Source organism: Elephantulus edwardii, unplaced genomic scaffold, assembly GCF_000299155.1.
Source record: "Elephantulus edwardii isolate Elephantulus edwardi_28Jun2011 unplaced genomic scaffold, EleEdw1.0 scaffold00062, whole genome shotgun sequence".
Classification (NCBI taxonomy): domain Eukaryota; kingdom Metazoa; phylum Chordata; class Mammalia; order Macroscelidea; family Macroscelididae; genus Elephantulus; species Elephantulus edwardii.
This window is the reverse complement of record NW_006399812.1, coordinates 7,144,940-7,163,399: the sequence shown is the minus strand read 5'-3', so window position 1 is coordinate 7,163,399 and position 18,460 is coordinate 7,144,940. Positions and strand designations below refer to the sequence as shown.

Genomic DNA, 18,460 nt, shown 5'->3' with positions numbered 1-18,460 from the left:
CAAAGCTGCGATAAACATGGGTATACATATATCTACTTGGATGTCATTTATGGTCTCTTTAGGGTTTATTCCCAGTAGTGGAATTGCTGGGTCAAATGGTATCTTTATTTGCAATTTTTTGAGAAAGCGCCACAATGCTTTCCACAGTGGTTGCACCATTTTACACTCCCACCAACAGTGAATACCCCTTTTATTTCTTGTGAGAGAAAAGATTTTACAGGCCACACCCTCAGGAAACTGTCCTTCTTGCTTTGATTAGGGCTGTTATGGGATTTAGGATGGTGCATTCCACCCCTAATGCTGTTTCCACACTTGGTTTAGCATACTATGAGGGATCTTCACAAAGCTTCCACATACATGTACTTTTGAGGGAGATACAATTCAGTCTGTGACACTTAGTCAATTGTGTGTTTTCTCTATCTACAGAAAAGCAAATTTTCTGAAGTCACACTGACTTTCTTGGCTGTCAATTATTTCCCTTGTCTAGGTCCAAAAAAAGAGTGGGTGGAGTGTTGAATGAAGAACAGGATAGAACTCCCAGAAATATTCAAAAGTATACTTTTCATAAGAAAATGTGCACTTTGGATATATTAATATTTATAACTTTCTTCAATGCCATCTGTTTTCTGAGTTTTATATTTTGACAATATCCAAGTTAAAAAAATTGGGTTTTTAAAAAGCATTGTGATTCTGATATATTTAAAAAGGTTACCAATTGGTTTAAACGTATAAAGAGAAAAGAGATACACTTCTATTTCTTAATTTGTTTAAATTCTCTATTCTGCAGGTTTTAAAAATACCACCATGTTATATTTATTATATACAATTTTCTAGAACTCTATGGTAAATATTACTAATTTGGAGGTTCTTAAGGATTGGTAAATGAGCTTCAGTATTAATTGAGGCCATTAACCCAATTAATAAAATCAAGAAAAATTAAAAAAAAATCATGCATTCTATCACACATCAAAACTGGAAACCAGTCATTAAAAGTTTATTCAAAATGAAAACACAGAAGAACACTGCAGTATGTACTAAAATGTCCATCAAGTACTCATGCTTTTCCTGTGTTGTAATATAGCTCAGTGACTTTGTACAAAGAGCTGATTTAGTTGAACATTAACATGAAGAAAAAAAATCCAACAACCCAGATATATTCAATGGAATATTCAAAATATACAAACAATTCCTTGAACTCTCATTATAAGCCTGTGCTTTACTGACATTATATTCACAAATGTTTTGTGACTTAGACATCATTATCTTTCTCATTTTATAAAAGAGGACATGGAGGTCTGTACATATGGTGACAGCTCACCTGCATTTGGAAGAACAGGTTCAAGTGTTTATTGGCAGAATGAAGAACAGTAAGAAGAGAGTAAGGTTTCAGGAAGTACACTAGACCTCTTTTTCATCTCAGACAAAAATCTTTTAAGCATTTATACATATCTTGCTGAGTTATCCTATTTTCACAATAGTGGTCTTATGCAGTATTTGTTCTTATGTGACTCAGTTATTTCACTCAGCATAATGCACTCTACATTTGTATAAATGTTCAAAAGGAAAGAGGAAAGGGAGAAGGGAGGCAGAAAAGGGGGAAGGGGAGAAATTACGAGGATAACTGAGGTTAGTGGATGGTGGGAGGATGAAGGAATAGGAAAGATTCCATGAGGACTTAACGAAATATAAAACACATGAGGACATAATGAATGACTGTATGTAAACCAATTTAAAAAATCCTTTTAACACTAATCCTGACAAATGATTAAACAGCCATATACCTAGCTCTGGTGGCCTACTGGCAAGAACCTGTGCTGCAATCCCAAAGGTACATGGTTTGAGGCCACCAGCTGCCCCATGAGAGAAAGATGGGGCAATCTCCTCCCATGTGATTACTGCCTCTGAAGACCCGTTGGAGGGTCAGCTATGGGTCAGTTCTGACTCGACGGTACACAACAACAATAACAATATATGCATTTTAAGTTCCTAACAAAAATGAACTTGACTTATATGCACAATAATATATCTTCTTGGGTAAGTTAGTAATAAATGATATTGGAATTTAAAAGTAAATAAAAATAGTTTTCAAAGGTCAGGTTAACACCTCCAATTCCACCTGTTCCATATTCTGGAGATATTTAGAATTATTAGAAATGACTAAAAAGAAGTAATAATCACCTTTTGGTAATGCTCCGAAAAACCTCTAGAGGCCTCCCCACTTTGCTTGCCATACTACTGTGTTGTTATTGTATGTTATTATATTTAGGAACTGACAATTCGCCATGTACCATACCAGAATAGGCTCCTATTTAATTCTAAAATAGTCTGAAAATACCAAAGTTAATCTTTAGATATCTATCCAGTTGACAGAGGTAGAGTATGAAAGACAAAAAACAAACTTACCAAAGTCTGCAAATGCTGACTGTCCAACCACCTTCAAATTTTGAGGCTGTTTAAGTATACTAGTGACAGAGAAATTTCCATCCTGTTAAACACAGAAAATTCTGCATTAAACCATGAACATTCACTCATTTGCCAGGTATGTACAATGTATTCTGAGTCAGAGAAAGAAATAACTTAAGGGTTTGGTATTGTTTAGTCTGCTTTTATCCTCTAATAAAAAGAACTGTTGTGGGGTGATGAAGATGGTTCTTTGGGTTGTTTTTGTCATCATCAGTTTTGATATAATAGTCATCATAATTTCAGATCTAATGAATGTCTTCTACTTTCAAGTATTGTGGGAGGCTTTGGGAATGGAAAGAAGAATGAAATATAGGTGAACTCAGAAGTTATTTGGGAAATAGCATTAAATCCAGAATCAGAATTTCTAAAGGCAACATATAAGTCAAACAAGTAAGAAAAGTATGATGTTATTTCTAGCCTTGAACTTAAGATTATACGCTTCAAAATTGTTATATATTTGTTTAAATTTTTCCCTCTTTTAACAACTGGGATCTAGAGGGAAGATTAAAGACCAGAGAATGGCTAAAATTATTGGGGCACCTATTTTTGCCAGTTTAGGGCCTGTGTCAGGAAAAGGAAGTCTTAGTCATGAACAATGCCACCCAATGGTAATAAAGGAGGTCAGAATTGCTTCCACTGTGGAAAGCTGGGCCACTTCAGTAGACAGTGTAACAGATGAGAGCCAAAGATAGACAAGGGAGTAGAGAGCAAACTCCCACTCACTTGCTTTAAGTGTGGATCTGAAGGACACATGGCCAAGGGCGGCCCACATCAGTTCCTCATGGCTGACAGGACTGACAGGCCCCAGCTCCCAGCTGGAAACAAAGGAGGGTGCTTCAACGATTCAGATCCTCCCAGAAGAGCCGTGGGTGAGCATTAACATTACTGGTAAGTATATTCTTTTTCTCCTGGACACAAGGGCCTACTATTTGGTTCTAAAAGCCTTCTGAGGTCCCAACTCTTCTCACTATTTCTTAGTTGTTGGAATTGATGGAAAACCTCATAAGCAGTTCCTTAATTCACCTCTGCCTCACATGTGGACTTCTGAGCTGTGAAACAACCCAGTTGTAGATGGAATTTAGTCCAGGACTTAAGAACAATAAATAACATAGTTGAGCCTCTACATCTTGTGGTTCCTAACCTTTATACTAAAATAGACAAAGTGCTAGTCAATAAGCCTTTTACTTTAAGAACTACCTTCCCTCTGTAACTTGATTTGTGCCACTGTTAGAACCTCTACTTGGAATATTATTGCTTTTAATTTTCAACTCATGTACTTTTAAACTGTTAGTTAAATTTGTGTCTTGTAGGCTGCAACAGTTCCATGATGCATCTTCAAGGATATGAACATGTATGGCTAAGCACAATTGATAACAGTGCATCTAAATTCCAAAATCAATCTCCACAACAGTCTATGCGTTTGCTATTGCCAAATGGTCCCTTTAGAGTAGTGAGAGATCTTGAAACCTACAGCGTCCCTTTTCAGCAGGAAGTAGCTAAGAGAATACACCGTCCCCTTTCCCTTATGAATCAGGATGCAATCTCTCTCAGGGAAGAGTGATAGGGAATGGCAAAGGACACACTGACAAAGGAGATTAATCAGAACTGGTTTTGACAAGCACTGTGGCAATAGGACAATTAAAACAAACTTTCAAGGAATATTAAATCTGAATCCTTCTGATCATATGGAGATTATTGAAAGTATTTCTTTGAGTTTATTATGTTTAACTTGTTCGTGTATAAAGGATGCTCATCTAGATGATAACATAATTATGATAAAAACAAAAGGGGGGAAATATGGGAAGCCAATACTAAATATTTGTAATAAACTGAATGCTATTTAAATAATAAAAGTATGATGTGTCTTAGGAATTTCAAGGAAAGATAGTTCTTTCTTGGGAATAGGTCAATGTTTCAAAATGAAGAAAGATTTGCACTGATATTTTAAAATGTAGGAACAAGGTAACTTTCAAAGAGGAAGGGTATGAAAGAAGGGAGAGACTATTACTAGGACAGTAGAGATCAGTGGGAAGATAGGGGGGTGTGAAGGGATAGGCAAGGTGTGAACAGGGTGATATGTTATAGATCAACAGTAATTAATTATACAAAATACAATGTATAGAAATATCTGCCTAACAGGACATGGCACACGGCCAGTTTTAGGATTATACATTGTGAGAGGTGACAACATTGCAGTTATTGGAGAAATTGATGAAGAAACAGATTCTGCATTTGATCTGGGGAATATTCGAGCAGAACACTAAACTCGGTAGCACATTAAAGAAAATCTATGTACATTTGACATCTGTAAATCTTTGTACAGAAACAGATTATACTGAGGAAGATGTGCAGAATTTTTATGAACAGGTAATTGTGGCTTTTGACTCATTCATTCATTAAAATATGATATGTAAATTAAATTTTTACATTTTACTAAAGTAAAATTTGTTTTTGACCTAAATGATAGGTCTGGTAGCCTGGTAATACTCTCAAATAATGTGAGAATCTAGTGGTTATTTTGGGAAATTTTATAAGAAACCAGTACTTTTTGATGTTTTAATATTTATAGAAAACTCATTGACAAGAGAACTGTGTGGTATACAAATCAGACACACAAATAACATCAAAAGCATAGTGCCTTTCCCTGGTTTTTAAGAAATTCATAGGAAGTAAGTTGGCTGCATTTACTTCCTATGAATTTAGGGTAACCTAACCCTAACTACCAGTGTGTTTGCTTTTAGAGTTGCCACTTAGAGATGTGAATAAAAATGTATTTTATGAGATATCAAATACTTTTCTCCAATACCATAACTTAAAACTGTCAATTCTTTTTCTGTCATCTTTATTCATTGTCCACCTCTCAGATGCATGGCAAATGAGTAAAAAGTCTGTGGCCTGAGTGAGGCACATTTTATTGTTTAAACCAACATCATTGCTCATTTGTACTTTGGAGAAGTCCTTGAGAGACGACTTCCCCAAGGCAGCATGTCTTTTGTTTTCTTGAGTGCTAATACTAAGGCTGTTGATTATGTATCTAAGTAAAGTGAAATAGTTGACAAGTTTAATCTTTTCTCCTCTATCATGATGCTGCTTATTGGCTAAGGTGAAGATTTTTGTCTTCTTGATGTTGACATGAAATTAAAAATGAAGGCTATAAAAAAAAAGTATTTTATTGGGAAAAAAAGGAAAACTATTAGTGAAGTTGTAATGGATGGGGGCAAACCCAAAGATTTGAATATTAATAATGATTAGGAAAGTTAAGATTGGAAAAGTTTGGAAAAATCTTTGGATGCTCAAGAAATAATGGACACAGAAAGATTTTATGATGAGTATATTATTAGGTAAAAAAATGTTATTCTAGTTTTTCAATTTTTAAGAATTGAGGAAGTTTTTGTTATTAAAGGAGTTTTTGCTTATAAATACTTATAAATCTCAGTTTATATTAGGCAGCCTTTGTGACTTTTTAGTCCCATAAACTTGGTTACAAAAGATGTAAAAAAAAAAGTCTGCCTAAAAATTTACATGAATGAAATAAAGGTTACAAATGACTATATAAATAAATGTCACTGAATTTATAAAACACAATGTAAATGAAAGAAACCTAACATATATGAATTATTTGCAAATCAATTTGAAAAAAGGGGGGGGGAACCCCCTGTCAATTGTTTTCAACCCAACTCAACTCAACTCAACACTGTTGCTGTTGAGTGCCATCAAGTCAGAGGTGACCCATAGCTGACCCTCCAGTAGGTTTTCAGAGGCAGTCAATCACATGGAAGGGGAAGGCCATCCTTCTCCCAGAGAGCAACAGCTGGTGGATTCGAACTGCGTGCCTTCAGGATTGCAGTGCAGCTTCTTACCACTAGGCCACCAATTCTCCCTTAGTCTTTAGTCTGAGTTTAGTTTTAGTTTTGAAGAAAAAAAAAATCACAACCACAGTGAAATACCACTTTAATACATCCTTTAAGATGCCTATTAAAAAAAAAGAGGGAAAATATTGTCAATTGTTTTCAATATATGTATCAATAAGTAATAAGTCATGTGGTTTGAATCCACAAGCTGCTCCATGGGAGAAAAACAGGCAGTCTCCTCCCCTGCTATTGCCAGCCTCCAAAAACACGTTGGTGGGTCAGCTATGAGTTGGTTCTGATTCAACAACAACATATATATCAATAAGAAGAGGAGTAAAGGATTTCAACAGTTGTCATGTACCAAAGAAATGAACTAAGTGAAATGAAAGGTCAATCTAGATTCTGTTTCACTGTTTCCAAAATGCAGTATACCTTTAATTTAAGATGAAAATTAATTTCCTCAGTTTACTACAATTTCATAATTTTAGATAATTACACAGAGACAACCAAGTCAAAGCAGTGAATTTGGAATTCTGAGCTCTCAATTTGATATAGACCTTTTTTCTAACAACTCTATTCAGTTTGATACACCGACTCTGAATCTCTGGAACACTGGAAGACTTTAAATGCTTTTTTTTTCTTTCTTTTTTTAAGGTCACTGTAGATTTGCAAGTCAAGTTTTCAAGAAAGCATTTCTGACCTTTATAGAGAAAGGCATTGGTACAGTGAAAGCACAAATACCAAATGTTTGTGAACCATGAATAAGTGGAAAAGATTTGTCTTCTGCCAGGCAATTTTCCAACCATTTGAACACTCCATTCTACACATGCAGAAACATATTTCTCCTGTAATTACTAAAGTACTGGATGGACTTCTCATATGATTTTCCATAGAACACTTTACATATGCATTTTAAACTCTATGACTCCCCTTTAGTCTTACACAGGACCTGAAATTTCCAAGATAGTGAATCAAAGATTACTTCTGGATAAAATGCATTTATTTGTCTAAAATACAAAAACACTTGACTGAAATGCCAAGTGCTTTCTGATTTTGGAAAGCTCACAGGACTGGGTACACAGAGGAAATGATTTTTGAGTGAAAGAGCAAAATTTCTCAAAACTGTTGTTGAGTATCGTTGGGTTGCAAATGACCCATAGTTGACCCTCCAGTGGGTTCTCAGAGGCAGTAAATTGCACAGGAAGGGACTGCCCATTTTCCCCATAGAACAGTTAATAGATTTGAACTGCGAGTCTTTGGACTGGCAGCACAAATCCTTACTAGTAGGCCACCAGAGTCTCCCTAAAGTAACAACAACAACACTGACTCAAGTGAGTTAGGTACACCACAGAAGACCAGTGGAACTTGGTAAGGACTTGTGAAACAGAATTTTTCCTTGAAATAACCTCATGATCCATTAATATCAGGAAACACGGAATACCTATCAGGTAACGACAGCTAAGACTGCACATTCAGTGAGCATCAATAGAATAATACTCTTTGGAGATGAGAGCACATTCTCATCACAGTTATACACTATGAATATAGACAGTATATAATCTGTGTGACAGAACTGGGTACTTTATTTATATGAGTTTAACTTTTCACCAAAATTACTTGTTCTTTACTTGGCAGTACAAATGTATAAAAACTTAGTTTCCATTCATATTAGTCTTACTTTTCAGAATGTTTTTGTTTTTGGGTGCTATCAGTTGAGTTCAAGACTCAGTGGCCTATGGGCAGCAAGTCTGAACTGTGTCCTACCCTGTGCCAACCTTATCGTCTCTGACATCCTTGAGCCCACTGCTGTAGTCACAGTGGTAATCCATCTCTTTGACGGTCATACACTCTTTCGTTGATTCTACCTTTCCAAGCATAATGGCCCTCCCCAAAGAATAGTTGCCCCTAGCAATATAACCACAGTAGGTGAAATGAAGCCTCACCATCTTTGCCTCTAAGGAGCACTACGTATGGCTGTACCATCTCCGAGACGTATCTGATTGTTCTCTTGGCTGTCCGTTGGATATTCAGTACTCTCCTCAAATATCACAGTTCAAAGGTATCAATTCTTCTTCTGTCATCCTTATGCATTGCCCAGTTCTCATATGTATAGCAAGTGACTGAAAGGACCATGGCTTGAATTAGGTACACTTTGGTCTTTAAACTGACATAATTGTTTTGGAGAGGATGGACAGCAGACTTTCTCAGTGTAACATGTCTCCTGATCTCCTGATTGCTGGAACCAAGGGTATTGTGTAGGGTTCCAAGTAAAATGAAATCACTGAAAATTTCAATCCTTTCTCTACCAACCATGATGTTACATATTGGTCAAATGGTGAATTTGTGTCTTCTTGATGCTTAGATGCAATCCATATTAAGGGCTATAGTCCTTGATCTTATGTAGTAAGCACTTTAGGTCTTCCTTGCTTTGAGCATGTGCCATCTAAGTAATGTAGCTTGTTGATGAGTCATCCTCCAATATTGATGCTACATTCTTCTTCTTAAAGTGCAGCTTCTTGAATAATTTGCTCAGCATACAAACTGAGTAAGTATACAGAAAGGATACAGTCTGGACACACAACTTTTTTGTTTACTTTAAACCATGCAGTGCTTCCTTGCTGTTTGGGCTAGGTATAGGTTTCAAATGAGCACAATTGAGTGTTCTGGGATTCCCATTTTTCTTAATTTTAGCTACAGCTTGTTGGGATCCACAGTCAAAATGCCCCTGATTCATCTGACAATCAGCAATGATATCCCTGGTGCTATGGCTTCTTCTAAACCCAGCTTATACTTCTGGCAGTTCTCTTTCAATGTACTGTTCTAACTATTTTTGGATGATCTTCAGCAATATTTTCCTTGCATATGATATTAATGATATTGTTCAAAAACTTTCACATTCTGCTGGATCTCCTTTCTTGGAAATGAACATAAATATGGATTTCTTCTAGGTATATTTACAATTCATTGTAAAAATATGATGCATATACATATTGTTGTTGCTGTTAAATGCCGTCGAGTCATAGGTGAATCATAGCGACCCTATGAATGAAAGACCTGAACACTTGTATAACTTTCTTCTTTTCTCCAAGTTCACAGGGTTTCCAGAGGCAAGCTATTTCAGAAGTGGATGCCACTCCTGCTTCCAAGCTATATACATATTATATAATTATTATTCAGTAAACGGTACCATCATGTTTTTCTTTGTAGCTAACACATTTTAAAATGAATCATGTTTTATTTTCAAAGATGAGCTTCAATGCAACTATTTAGCACAAGGAAGACAAATATGTAATTAATACTTTTGCATGCAAAACATACATAGAGAGAAGAACAGTTTAGTGCAAAGAGCATTACATTTAGTTAGATGGTATGGGTCCAATATTTTCATTAATGAGTTCTAACACTTTTGAGCAAACATGTTCACTGCCAGAAAGGAATAATGTTTCTACCAATTTATATAGTTCTTGGGAGGACACAGTGGAATGACACATATAAGTGTTGGACAAAAGATAAAGTATAATTCACCTATAAAACATTTTTACAAAAAAACCCCCAATAAAACAAACCAAAAAAACATTTTTACAATGGCTGTCCTGTACTTATGAGCTGCAAGGACTATTTTCCTAGGATGCTACTGAGACGCTGTCCACGCCATTATCCATCTCTCTATTTATCATATTATTCTTGTTCTTGTTGTGTACTGTCAAGTTGAAACTGACCCAAGCTGACCCTCTGGTGAGTTTAAAACCCTGCAATCCAAAGCTGGGCCAACTCACTGGGAAGTCTACTGAATCTACATTATTGTTGTGTCCAACTGGTTTCTGAAATCATTGTGAAAAGACTAAAGGATGGATTATTTTTTTAAAAACCTTTTTATTGTGATCTGAGTGAAAGTTTTCCTTATAGAGCATATTGTTATTCCATTCACCCACTCTCTCACATTTTGTTTAAGGACACTGAAAATAATTCCCACATTACAGAATCACTTTTCTCACTATCTCTATGGTTCACTCCATTTATCCTTCTATCCGCCTTAGCCTTCATGCTCTCTGAATTATGTTGAAAGATTTATGAGTTCCTTGTTTTTCAGTGCTCTGTAGTATTCCATTGAGTGGATGTACCATAGTTTTTCTATCCATTCATTTGTTGATGGGCTCTTGGGTTGCTTCATCTCTATGTTATTGTGAATTGTGAATAATGCAGCAATAAACACAGGTATGCATACATCTGTCTGGACAGTGGTTCTGGTTTCTCTAATTTCCAGTACTGGAATTAATTATAGGGTCAAATGGATTTCTACTTCCTATCTTTTGAGAAATTGCCAGACCGCCTTCCATAGTAGTTTCACCATTTTACACTCCAACCAGCAATGACTATGAGTTCCAATCTCTCCACAAACTCACCATCATTTGTTTTCTGCTCTGTTGAACTTTCCTATTGTCGCTAGGGTAATATAGCATAATTATTTTTATTTGCATCTTTCTGATACTTAGAGAGTTTGAACTTCCTAATTTTTTTCATGTGTTTGTTGCCATCTGAATGTCTTCTTTGGTGAAGTGTCTATTCATATCCTGTGTCCATTTTTTGATTGGGCTGTTTACCTTATACATAATATTTGTAAAGGCATATGTATTAAACAAAAATAAATTCCAATCATTTAGATGTCTTTCTTTTTCTTTGCTTCACAAAAAATACCAAATTACTTCATAATTAGCAGCAGTTAGAATATTTCACCTTCACAACCAACATCATATATTCCTTACTTAACCATGCTTTACAAGATGTCTACTAACCTCTCTTACCAAAGGCTTCTGCTTTAGATCTTTTACATCTTCGGCTTACTTGTCACGAACATTTTAAAAGTCTATAAAATGATGACTTAATTTGGACTGAATAGAGGCAACTGAGTGAATGAATGGAAATTAAGTAGAGACTGAAAACAAAAATTTGGCAAATGCCTATAACGTGTCACGTATTTTACACATATTGTCTGCTCAGATAAGGAAAGAGGATTAATTCTTGAAAGACACTTAAACAGTGTCACTGAGTCAGTCGCAAGGTTTGCCTGGTCTCTAGTCTTCTTATACAGCTTGAAATTCAACTTTAGGAATTTTCATTGGTTAGTATTTCATAAAAATATATGTCCATTTAAAAAGGAAAGAAAACATGTTTGGGAATCGTCTACCTAATTGAAAAAATAAAACGAAAACATTACTGGGAAAAACTCTTTCATCTTGGTCAGCTTGGCAGTAACCTGGTTTCCGTTTTTCTTAATTTCTTTCTAGAAGCCTGAAGGCACGAAGGAAGAATTAGTCTTTTAAAATGCTTTTCTTCATAAACCATCATGCTGACAAATTAAATGACAGTAACTTCGCTCAACAGCTGACAGCCTAGCAGGGGCCCTGTTAACATGTGCATTAGGGCGGACTGATTAGTTTAATTGGCAGCCATGCCTAAAAACCTGCAGAGGAATTGATGCTGAATGATCATTTCTGTGAGCAATATTCAGCAGTTTGAATGCAGTAATGCAACCAAAAGCTCTCAAAGTTGTTCTATTTATTGTTGAAACTAACAGACCAAGTGATTACTTTGATTTTGTTTTCTAAAATTGTATGCTTTTACTGAAAGCCATCTTTTAAAAATGTTTCAAAGAAAATATTTCTTACCAAATTTTCCCATATCTCAAACTGAGAGGTACCAGTGGCAGATCCTGTAGTGAGGAATAAATCTAGGAGGAAAAGAAAAGAATATTAAATTTTGCAGTCATTCGGATGTGTCTATTTGAAAACAGCAACAAATACAACACATAAAATAATTATTGAGATAATTCTACTTCCACATTTTCAATTATATTTTAACTGGCTTGATCCATCAAAGAAAAGAAAGCCGACAACCCTGTATTGATATAATTAAGGAAACTGTACATAAAAAGGCACTTTCTTATCAGTTCTTTCAACATTCCTTATTTTAAAGAACAATGATATGTTTTACATTTTAATCTTTGACACTTTCAACTTGGGACTACATTTTAAAAAAATATATTTTGGTCATCATTACATTTTGCTTTTTTACTTTAAAAGCAAAACTTGGCTATATATGATAATGAGGTTTCAGAATGATTTTAAGTTTTAACATTAGAGAGTCCAAAATCTTTAGCATTTGTATTAAATGAGCTCAAAATTTAAACAACTGAAGAACTGTCTTCATGATAAATTTCAATGAAAAAGTTTTACTGGAAACCCCCAAGAACTTTATAAAATTTCTTTGTAAAACAAAAGGAGACAGTTAAATCAAACATCCTATTAATGCAAAGGCCTGCTGAACTGCAAATCCCTTTAGTGGTGGCATTCATGATAATGTTTGCAAAATGACAATTTAATTCGATAAGTAAAGTATTTAATATGTAAAGTCTTAAAATTATAGGTTTTCTCAAAGGAACATAAAAATGACATTAATCTTTTATGCTTTTAAATTAGAATTTATTCTGCTTGGTGTGACGACTGTGACTAGTCTAAAGAAAAGGTTTCCACTCACGACCATCAAATATGTTTAGATATGAAATATATTTTAAAGCCTTCTAAAAAGGTTTCATATGAATTTAATGAAGTCAAACTTATGGAGTAGTTATAATAATAAAAAAGATTTTTTTCCACAGACTCTCCAGAAAGGTAAGTAATTTGTTTAAATTTAAAAGTAATTGAACTCAAAACCTACGGCTTGCAGTAGGTGGGGTCATTCTTCCATTAACATAGCAAAAATTTTTTCCACTGCAGTGAAGATTTCTTGCTTATGGACAGAGAATTACAGTCTTTTTATACGAAAATGATTTTTTTACTCAGTTGAATGTGGGATCCCAATTAGGTACTGGTTTCTATATTCATCTATGAAAAACTTTCAAACAATATTTGAGATTCATATGATGGTGCACTTATTGCTAATGTGGATGGCTAAATACATACACTTCCTGGGATGGTGAACTTACTCCTTTCCTTTTCTATACAACCTCCATATGGCTCTGCACATGACTGGGGGCAGGGTGGGCGGGGCTAAGTATCTAAATTTGATCTCATTCTTTCTCTTCCAGGATTTTGGGCAAAACCTACTCTGTCATGTGAAGTTTTCATTACCTTCCAGGCTCAGTTCCTACCACTCAATTCCTACTAGCAGCCTGTGCTCCAGAAAAAAAAAGTCACCTGGTTTTATCATCGTCGTTTACATCTGTTTGCCTCTGCACAGGCCACTCATTCTCTTTACGATACCCTCATACCTCAAAGCCATCTGGTGAGCAATTCTTCCTGATAAACTTAAATGTCCCTTAAGCATAGCTTTCCCCCCAATGTCATTCTGTTATGATAGCTCTATTATAGTGGTTATTATAATATCCCACGATATTCTGATTTCAAACTTATAATTCCTGAAATTCTTGAGAGCAATTATTTTCATATATGTATACTGTGATTCCTACATACTGAGAAACTGCTGTTTGGTTAGGTGCGATTGAGTCAAAGTACAACTCAAAGTGACCCTATGAAGATAACATCTGAACCTTGTTCTATCCTATGCCATCCTCACTTATCCTATGCCATCCTCACTCTTCCTGGCACATAAGAGCCACATCCAAATGCTGCATGTATACTGGGGTTACTGCAACTTTGCTTGGACTGTCTCAGGAGCACTCTGGTAGTACTTCTTTTAAGACAGATCTCTTTGTTCTTTTGACAGTCCATAGAGTCTACAGTGCTTTTTCCCCATACCACAATTCAAAGACATCAATATTTTTTCTGTCATCCTTATATATTTTGCAACTTTCAGATGCTCAAGCAGCAAATGAAAATACTGTGATCAAGCTCATCTAATTCAAACTGAAGTCCCTGCTCTCTAGCTCTTTGAGGGGCCCGTGACAGCAGATTTTCCAAATGCAACAAACTCTTTGATTTCCTGATTGCTGCTACCAAGGGTGTTGATTGTGCATCCAAGTAAAATGAAGTTGTTGACAAATCTTTTTTCCATCTGTCATGACGTTCCCTTTGGCTTCAGTTGTGAGGATTCCCTCCCACCCCCATGTTGAGATGTAAGCCTTACTGAAGGTGATAGTCTCTGATTTTCTGCAGTATGTGCTTCATGTCTCCCACATTTTCAACAAGCAAGATTGTGTCATCTGTATAAGATAGGTTGTTAATGAGTCTTCTTGCAATGCTGATGCCACATTCTTCTTCTTATGGCTCAGCTTCTCAAATGATTCGTTCAGTATCAATACTGAACAGATCTAGAGAAAGGACACATACCTTTCCTGATTTTAAACTACGCAGTGCTCTCTTGTTCTGTTCAGATAACAGCGTCTTGATCTATTTATAGGTTTCACATGAAAATAATTAAGTGTTCTGGGATTGCCATTCTTCTTAATGTTAGTAATAATTTATTATGATTTACACAGTTGAATGTCTTTGCATAACCAAGAAAACAAAAATAAACATCCTTCTGGTATTTTCTGCTTTCAGCCAAGACCCATTACTTATCTGTCAGTCTGTCATACTGTAGTGCATTGCATGTTGCTGTGATGCTGGAAGCTTTACTACCAGGATTTCAAATACCTGGGGGGTCAGCCACGGTGGACAGGTTTCAGAGGAGTTTCTAAACAAAGACTAACAAACAAGACAGGTCATCCACTTCTGAAATAATAGAGCTTCAAAAACTCTAGGGACACCAAGGGGAGCTCTGGTGGCCTAGTGGTAAGGAGCTGCAACTACAATCCCAGAGGCGCACGGTTCGAATCCACCAGATGCTCTGCCGAAGGAGGGACAATCTCCTCCTGTACCAGTCAGATCTGATTTGATGGTACACACACAAAAATAATAAAATAAAAAAAATTAAAAAAAAAAAACACAAACAAAACAAAACTCTAGGGAAACCAGAAGAACACTTTTGGAAGTAGCGCTGGAAAAGGAGTCCCTTGATTTGGAAGAGACTCAAAATGCAATAAGGGAAGAGACTGTCACCTCAAGTCGGGTCAACTGCATGAAGTTTTACCCAATGAAGAACCTTCATTTGCTGCTGTGATAAGACTCAAAATGGGTTGAAGCAGTTGTAAAGCATTCAGTAATAACTGGAACATGGACTGTACAAAGTCTGAATTTAGGAAGATTGGAAGTGGACAAAAAGGAATAGAATGCATAATGATTAACATCTTAGGCATTAGTGAGCTGAGGTGACCCATTCTGAATCATAAAACTACATGATCTACCATGCCAGAAATGACAAGCTGAAGAATGATGTGGTATTCATTGTCAAAAAGAGCATTTCAAGATCTATTCTGAAGTAGAGTGTTATGAGTGATAGAATGTTATTACGCTGTATTCAAGGATATTCTGTTAATACCACTTTTCCTTGAGATAGCTTAAAACCTCTTTTTCTCTTGATGTTTTATTACTTTCCACACATTTGCATAAAAGGCAATAAATGCCCAGTTAAGAAATTTAAAAATATTTTTGCATTAGGCAAATCTGAATATATATTAGGCCTTAGTATAATGGATTAGAGGTAATGTTAGAAGATAGGATCATGTTTGGAGTCTAGCAAGACTAGCAGTAAAATTTAGGGCTCTGAATCTTTGTTAGGTCTTCTGCGACAGAAATATTTGCTTATGGGGAAAAAAAAATCTTGGAGAGCTACTTTATATTGTTAAAAACTGAATGCTCAAATGACTAGAATTTCCCATCATGAGCTGGGTATTGTCAGAGGCATCATATCTTACATTTAGTGTAACAGCAATCCATTATTGTAGAAATAATGTACATTCAGCTGCAAGCAGGTTCAAGAGGCAGAAGTAAATTACATAAACAATCAGAAAAAAGAAAAAAAAAGATAATGAAGAACTTCAAGGAGATGGACTGAGACCGTGATTGCAACAGTGGAGAAGGACATGGCAAAGACGGTGAGAATGTCATGTAATAAGGCAAAATTTCTATCTGAGAAATCAGATATTCAAAGGATCATGATGAGTCATATTTGATTTGAATGCCTCTAACAATAATATTCTGGAGAGAGGATGAAAGGCACCCAAGCGTCAAGGACTCTCCTTCATAGGGTCGCTATGAGTCACCTGTGACTTGACGGCACTTAACAACAACAATAATATTGTTACATGTATATGGAGAAAACTCAAGAACTGTAATTCATTGTTGATTTCTATTCTTAAGGCTTTATTAGCTATTTATCAAAAAGAATTTGGAAAGTAGTGCAGCTAGATGAGGGATTTAAAGTACCTTCTAAAATGGATTTTTAAAAAGCCTTATGTTTACCATTCAATTACGTAAGGAGCTTATAGAAAAAAAAATTATGTTATATGCAACAATAAAAATAGGCAATTAATACTAACAATTCAATTAGAATCATACCTCAGACTCTGAGTAAAATAAGAACGAATAAAGTAACTGCTAGAAAGAAATTTTAATGATTAAAGAATACAATTCTCACTCTCCCACACAGCTCAGAGCAATTCACACGGTAACATGAAAGCAAATGAACTCAATGAAATGGTAATGGATGATGAGGTTTTCAATGAGAGTCTTGTCTTCTTTCTCTCAGTAGCTAGAAATTGTTAGAAACTGTTGGATATTCCTCAGTGCTCAACCCCCTTAGGAACATGTTTGTCAAAAATAGCTTCTTTCTGGAGACATGATATCCAATAACTGGACAATTCAGAGTCTTAAAGACTGAAAGTTCCCCATGACTCTGGACCCCTTTTATAAGGCCAGTCCTTATTCAAAACTTCTCAGGTATTCTGGCTTTAGTAGACATTGTATCATAAGCCCAACTCTAGTTCTTTCCCTTCCTCTGATAGTGATGACAGAAATATTACCTAACAATTTCCCACATACCAATCTGCATCTCAGATCATGTCATCTCTCACTAGAGAACACAAGCTCTAAGAGTTGATAACAAAAGTGATTGCAGGACACCAAAACATGGATTTGGAGTGGGGTTACTTAACAAGGGAATGATAATAAGATTCCTTTACTGGTGTTAAGTGGGGTACAGCGTTGTTATGTACTGCTGAGTCAGAACCAACTCACTGCTGACCCTCCATCAGGTTTTCAATGAAAGTAAATCACAGAGGAGGAGACTACACATCTTTCAACCACATCGAGCAGCTGGTCGATTTGAATAGCATGCCTTTTGGTTGGCAGCGCAACTCCTTACGACAAAGCCACCAGAGCTCCTTAAGTGGGATACCGTTTAGATTGTGTAACATCGAGTCAGAAGTGACTCTTAGTTGACCCTTCCTGGATTTTCAGAGGCTTTAAATTGTGAGGGAGAAGACTGTGGGCTATGTAACTGTTAAAACTTTCACTGTTGCTCTCCTGGTACAGTATTTTGGTGGAAAGGAATACACTTGTGGGTGTGCTATTTCAGGCTTTTGAGAAATGTAGGTTAGTCATTAATTAAATAAAAGATAGTAGAATTAGATAGCTCAAGTAAGGAAATGGGGAAAAGAGAAAGGTTATATGGGACTACTCAGAATTTAAAAGCTAAGTGTGAAAGCCAGAAGACCTACTGGGTAGCATCATAAAAAGTTTCACCCTCTGCAACAGAAAGGGAGCAAAAACTGAGGACTCAGGGCAGGCTATGAGTCAGACAATATGAACTGGCCTATGACAGTAAAGAGTAGGACTAAAGGACAAGGTCAGAAAAACAAGAAGGTTAAGTTCTTAACCTAATCCATTTCAGAATCTACTTGATAGAATCATAACCTGATCCATAAGATAGGAACATTGAGGTTGCTAAATCTTGAATCCTCAGTCCCTTCAAGGTTTAGAGCTGGCAGTAATGATCTACTCTTCATTGTTAAGAACTAGCATTCCCTTTCAGTTATTCTCCCACATGCATTCTCTATGGAGTACTGACTGTGAGGTAAAAAGGCAAAAAAGGTGGAGAAACAGATGCACTAAAACAAAAGAATTTATTATCCACTTTCAGGTGGGTTCTGCACTCCCCAGGCCAGAGGCAAGCAGTGGGAATGGGAAGTCATGCAAGGGAAAGTTACAACCAACAAAAGTTTCGTGTGTGTGTGTGTGTGTGTGTGTGTGTGTGATGTATGTTGATCTACTCGGTGGTTAGCTCTCTCTATTTGGTGGTCAGCTCTCTCT

The 18,460-nt window shown here is 36.0% G+C and overlaps 1 protein-coding gene across 2 annotated transcripts in view; it reads right to left on the bottom strand.

Moving 5' to 3' along the window:
* Positions 1 to 18,460, bottom strand: part of ITFG1 (integrin alpha FG-GAP repeat containing 1) — a 219,214-nt gene that overhangs the window by 118,031 nt on the left and 82,723 nt on the right. For both annotated transcript variants that reach the window (XM_006887816.1, XM_006887815.1), the window contains exons 7-8: positions 11,981 to 12,042; positions 2,404 to 2,485 (exon numbers count right to left, since the gene is read on the bottom strand). In XM_006887816.1, coding sequence (XP_006887878.1) covers positions 2,404 to 2,485; positions 11,981 to 12,042 — 144 coding nt within the window. The remainder of the gene's footprint in view (positions 1 to 2,403; positions 2,486 to 11,980; positions 12,043 to 18,460) is intronic.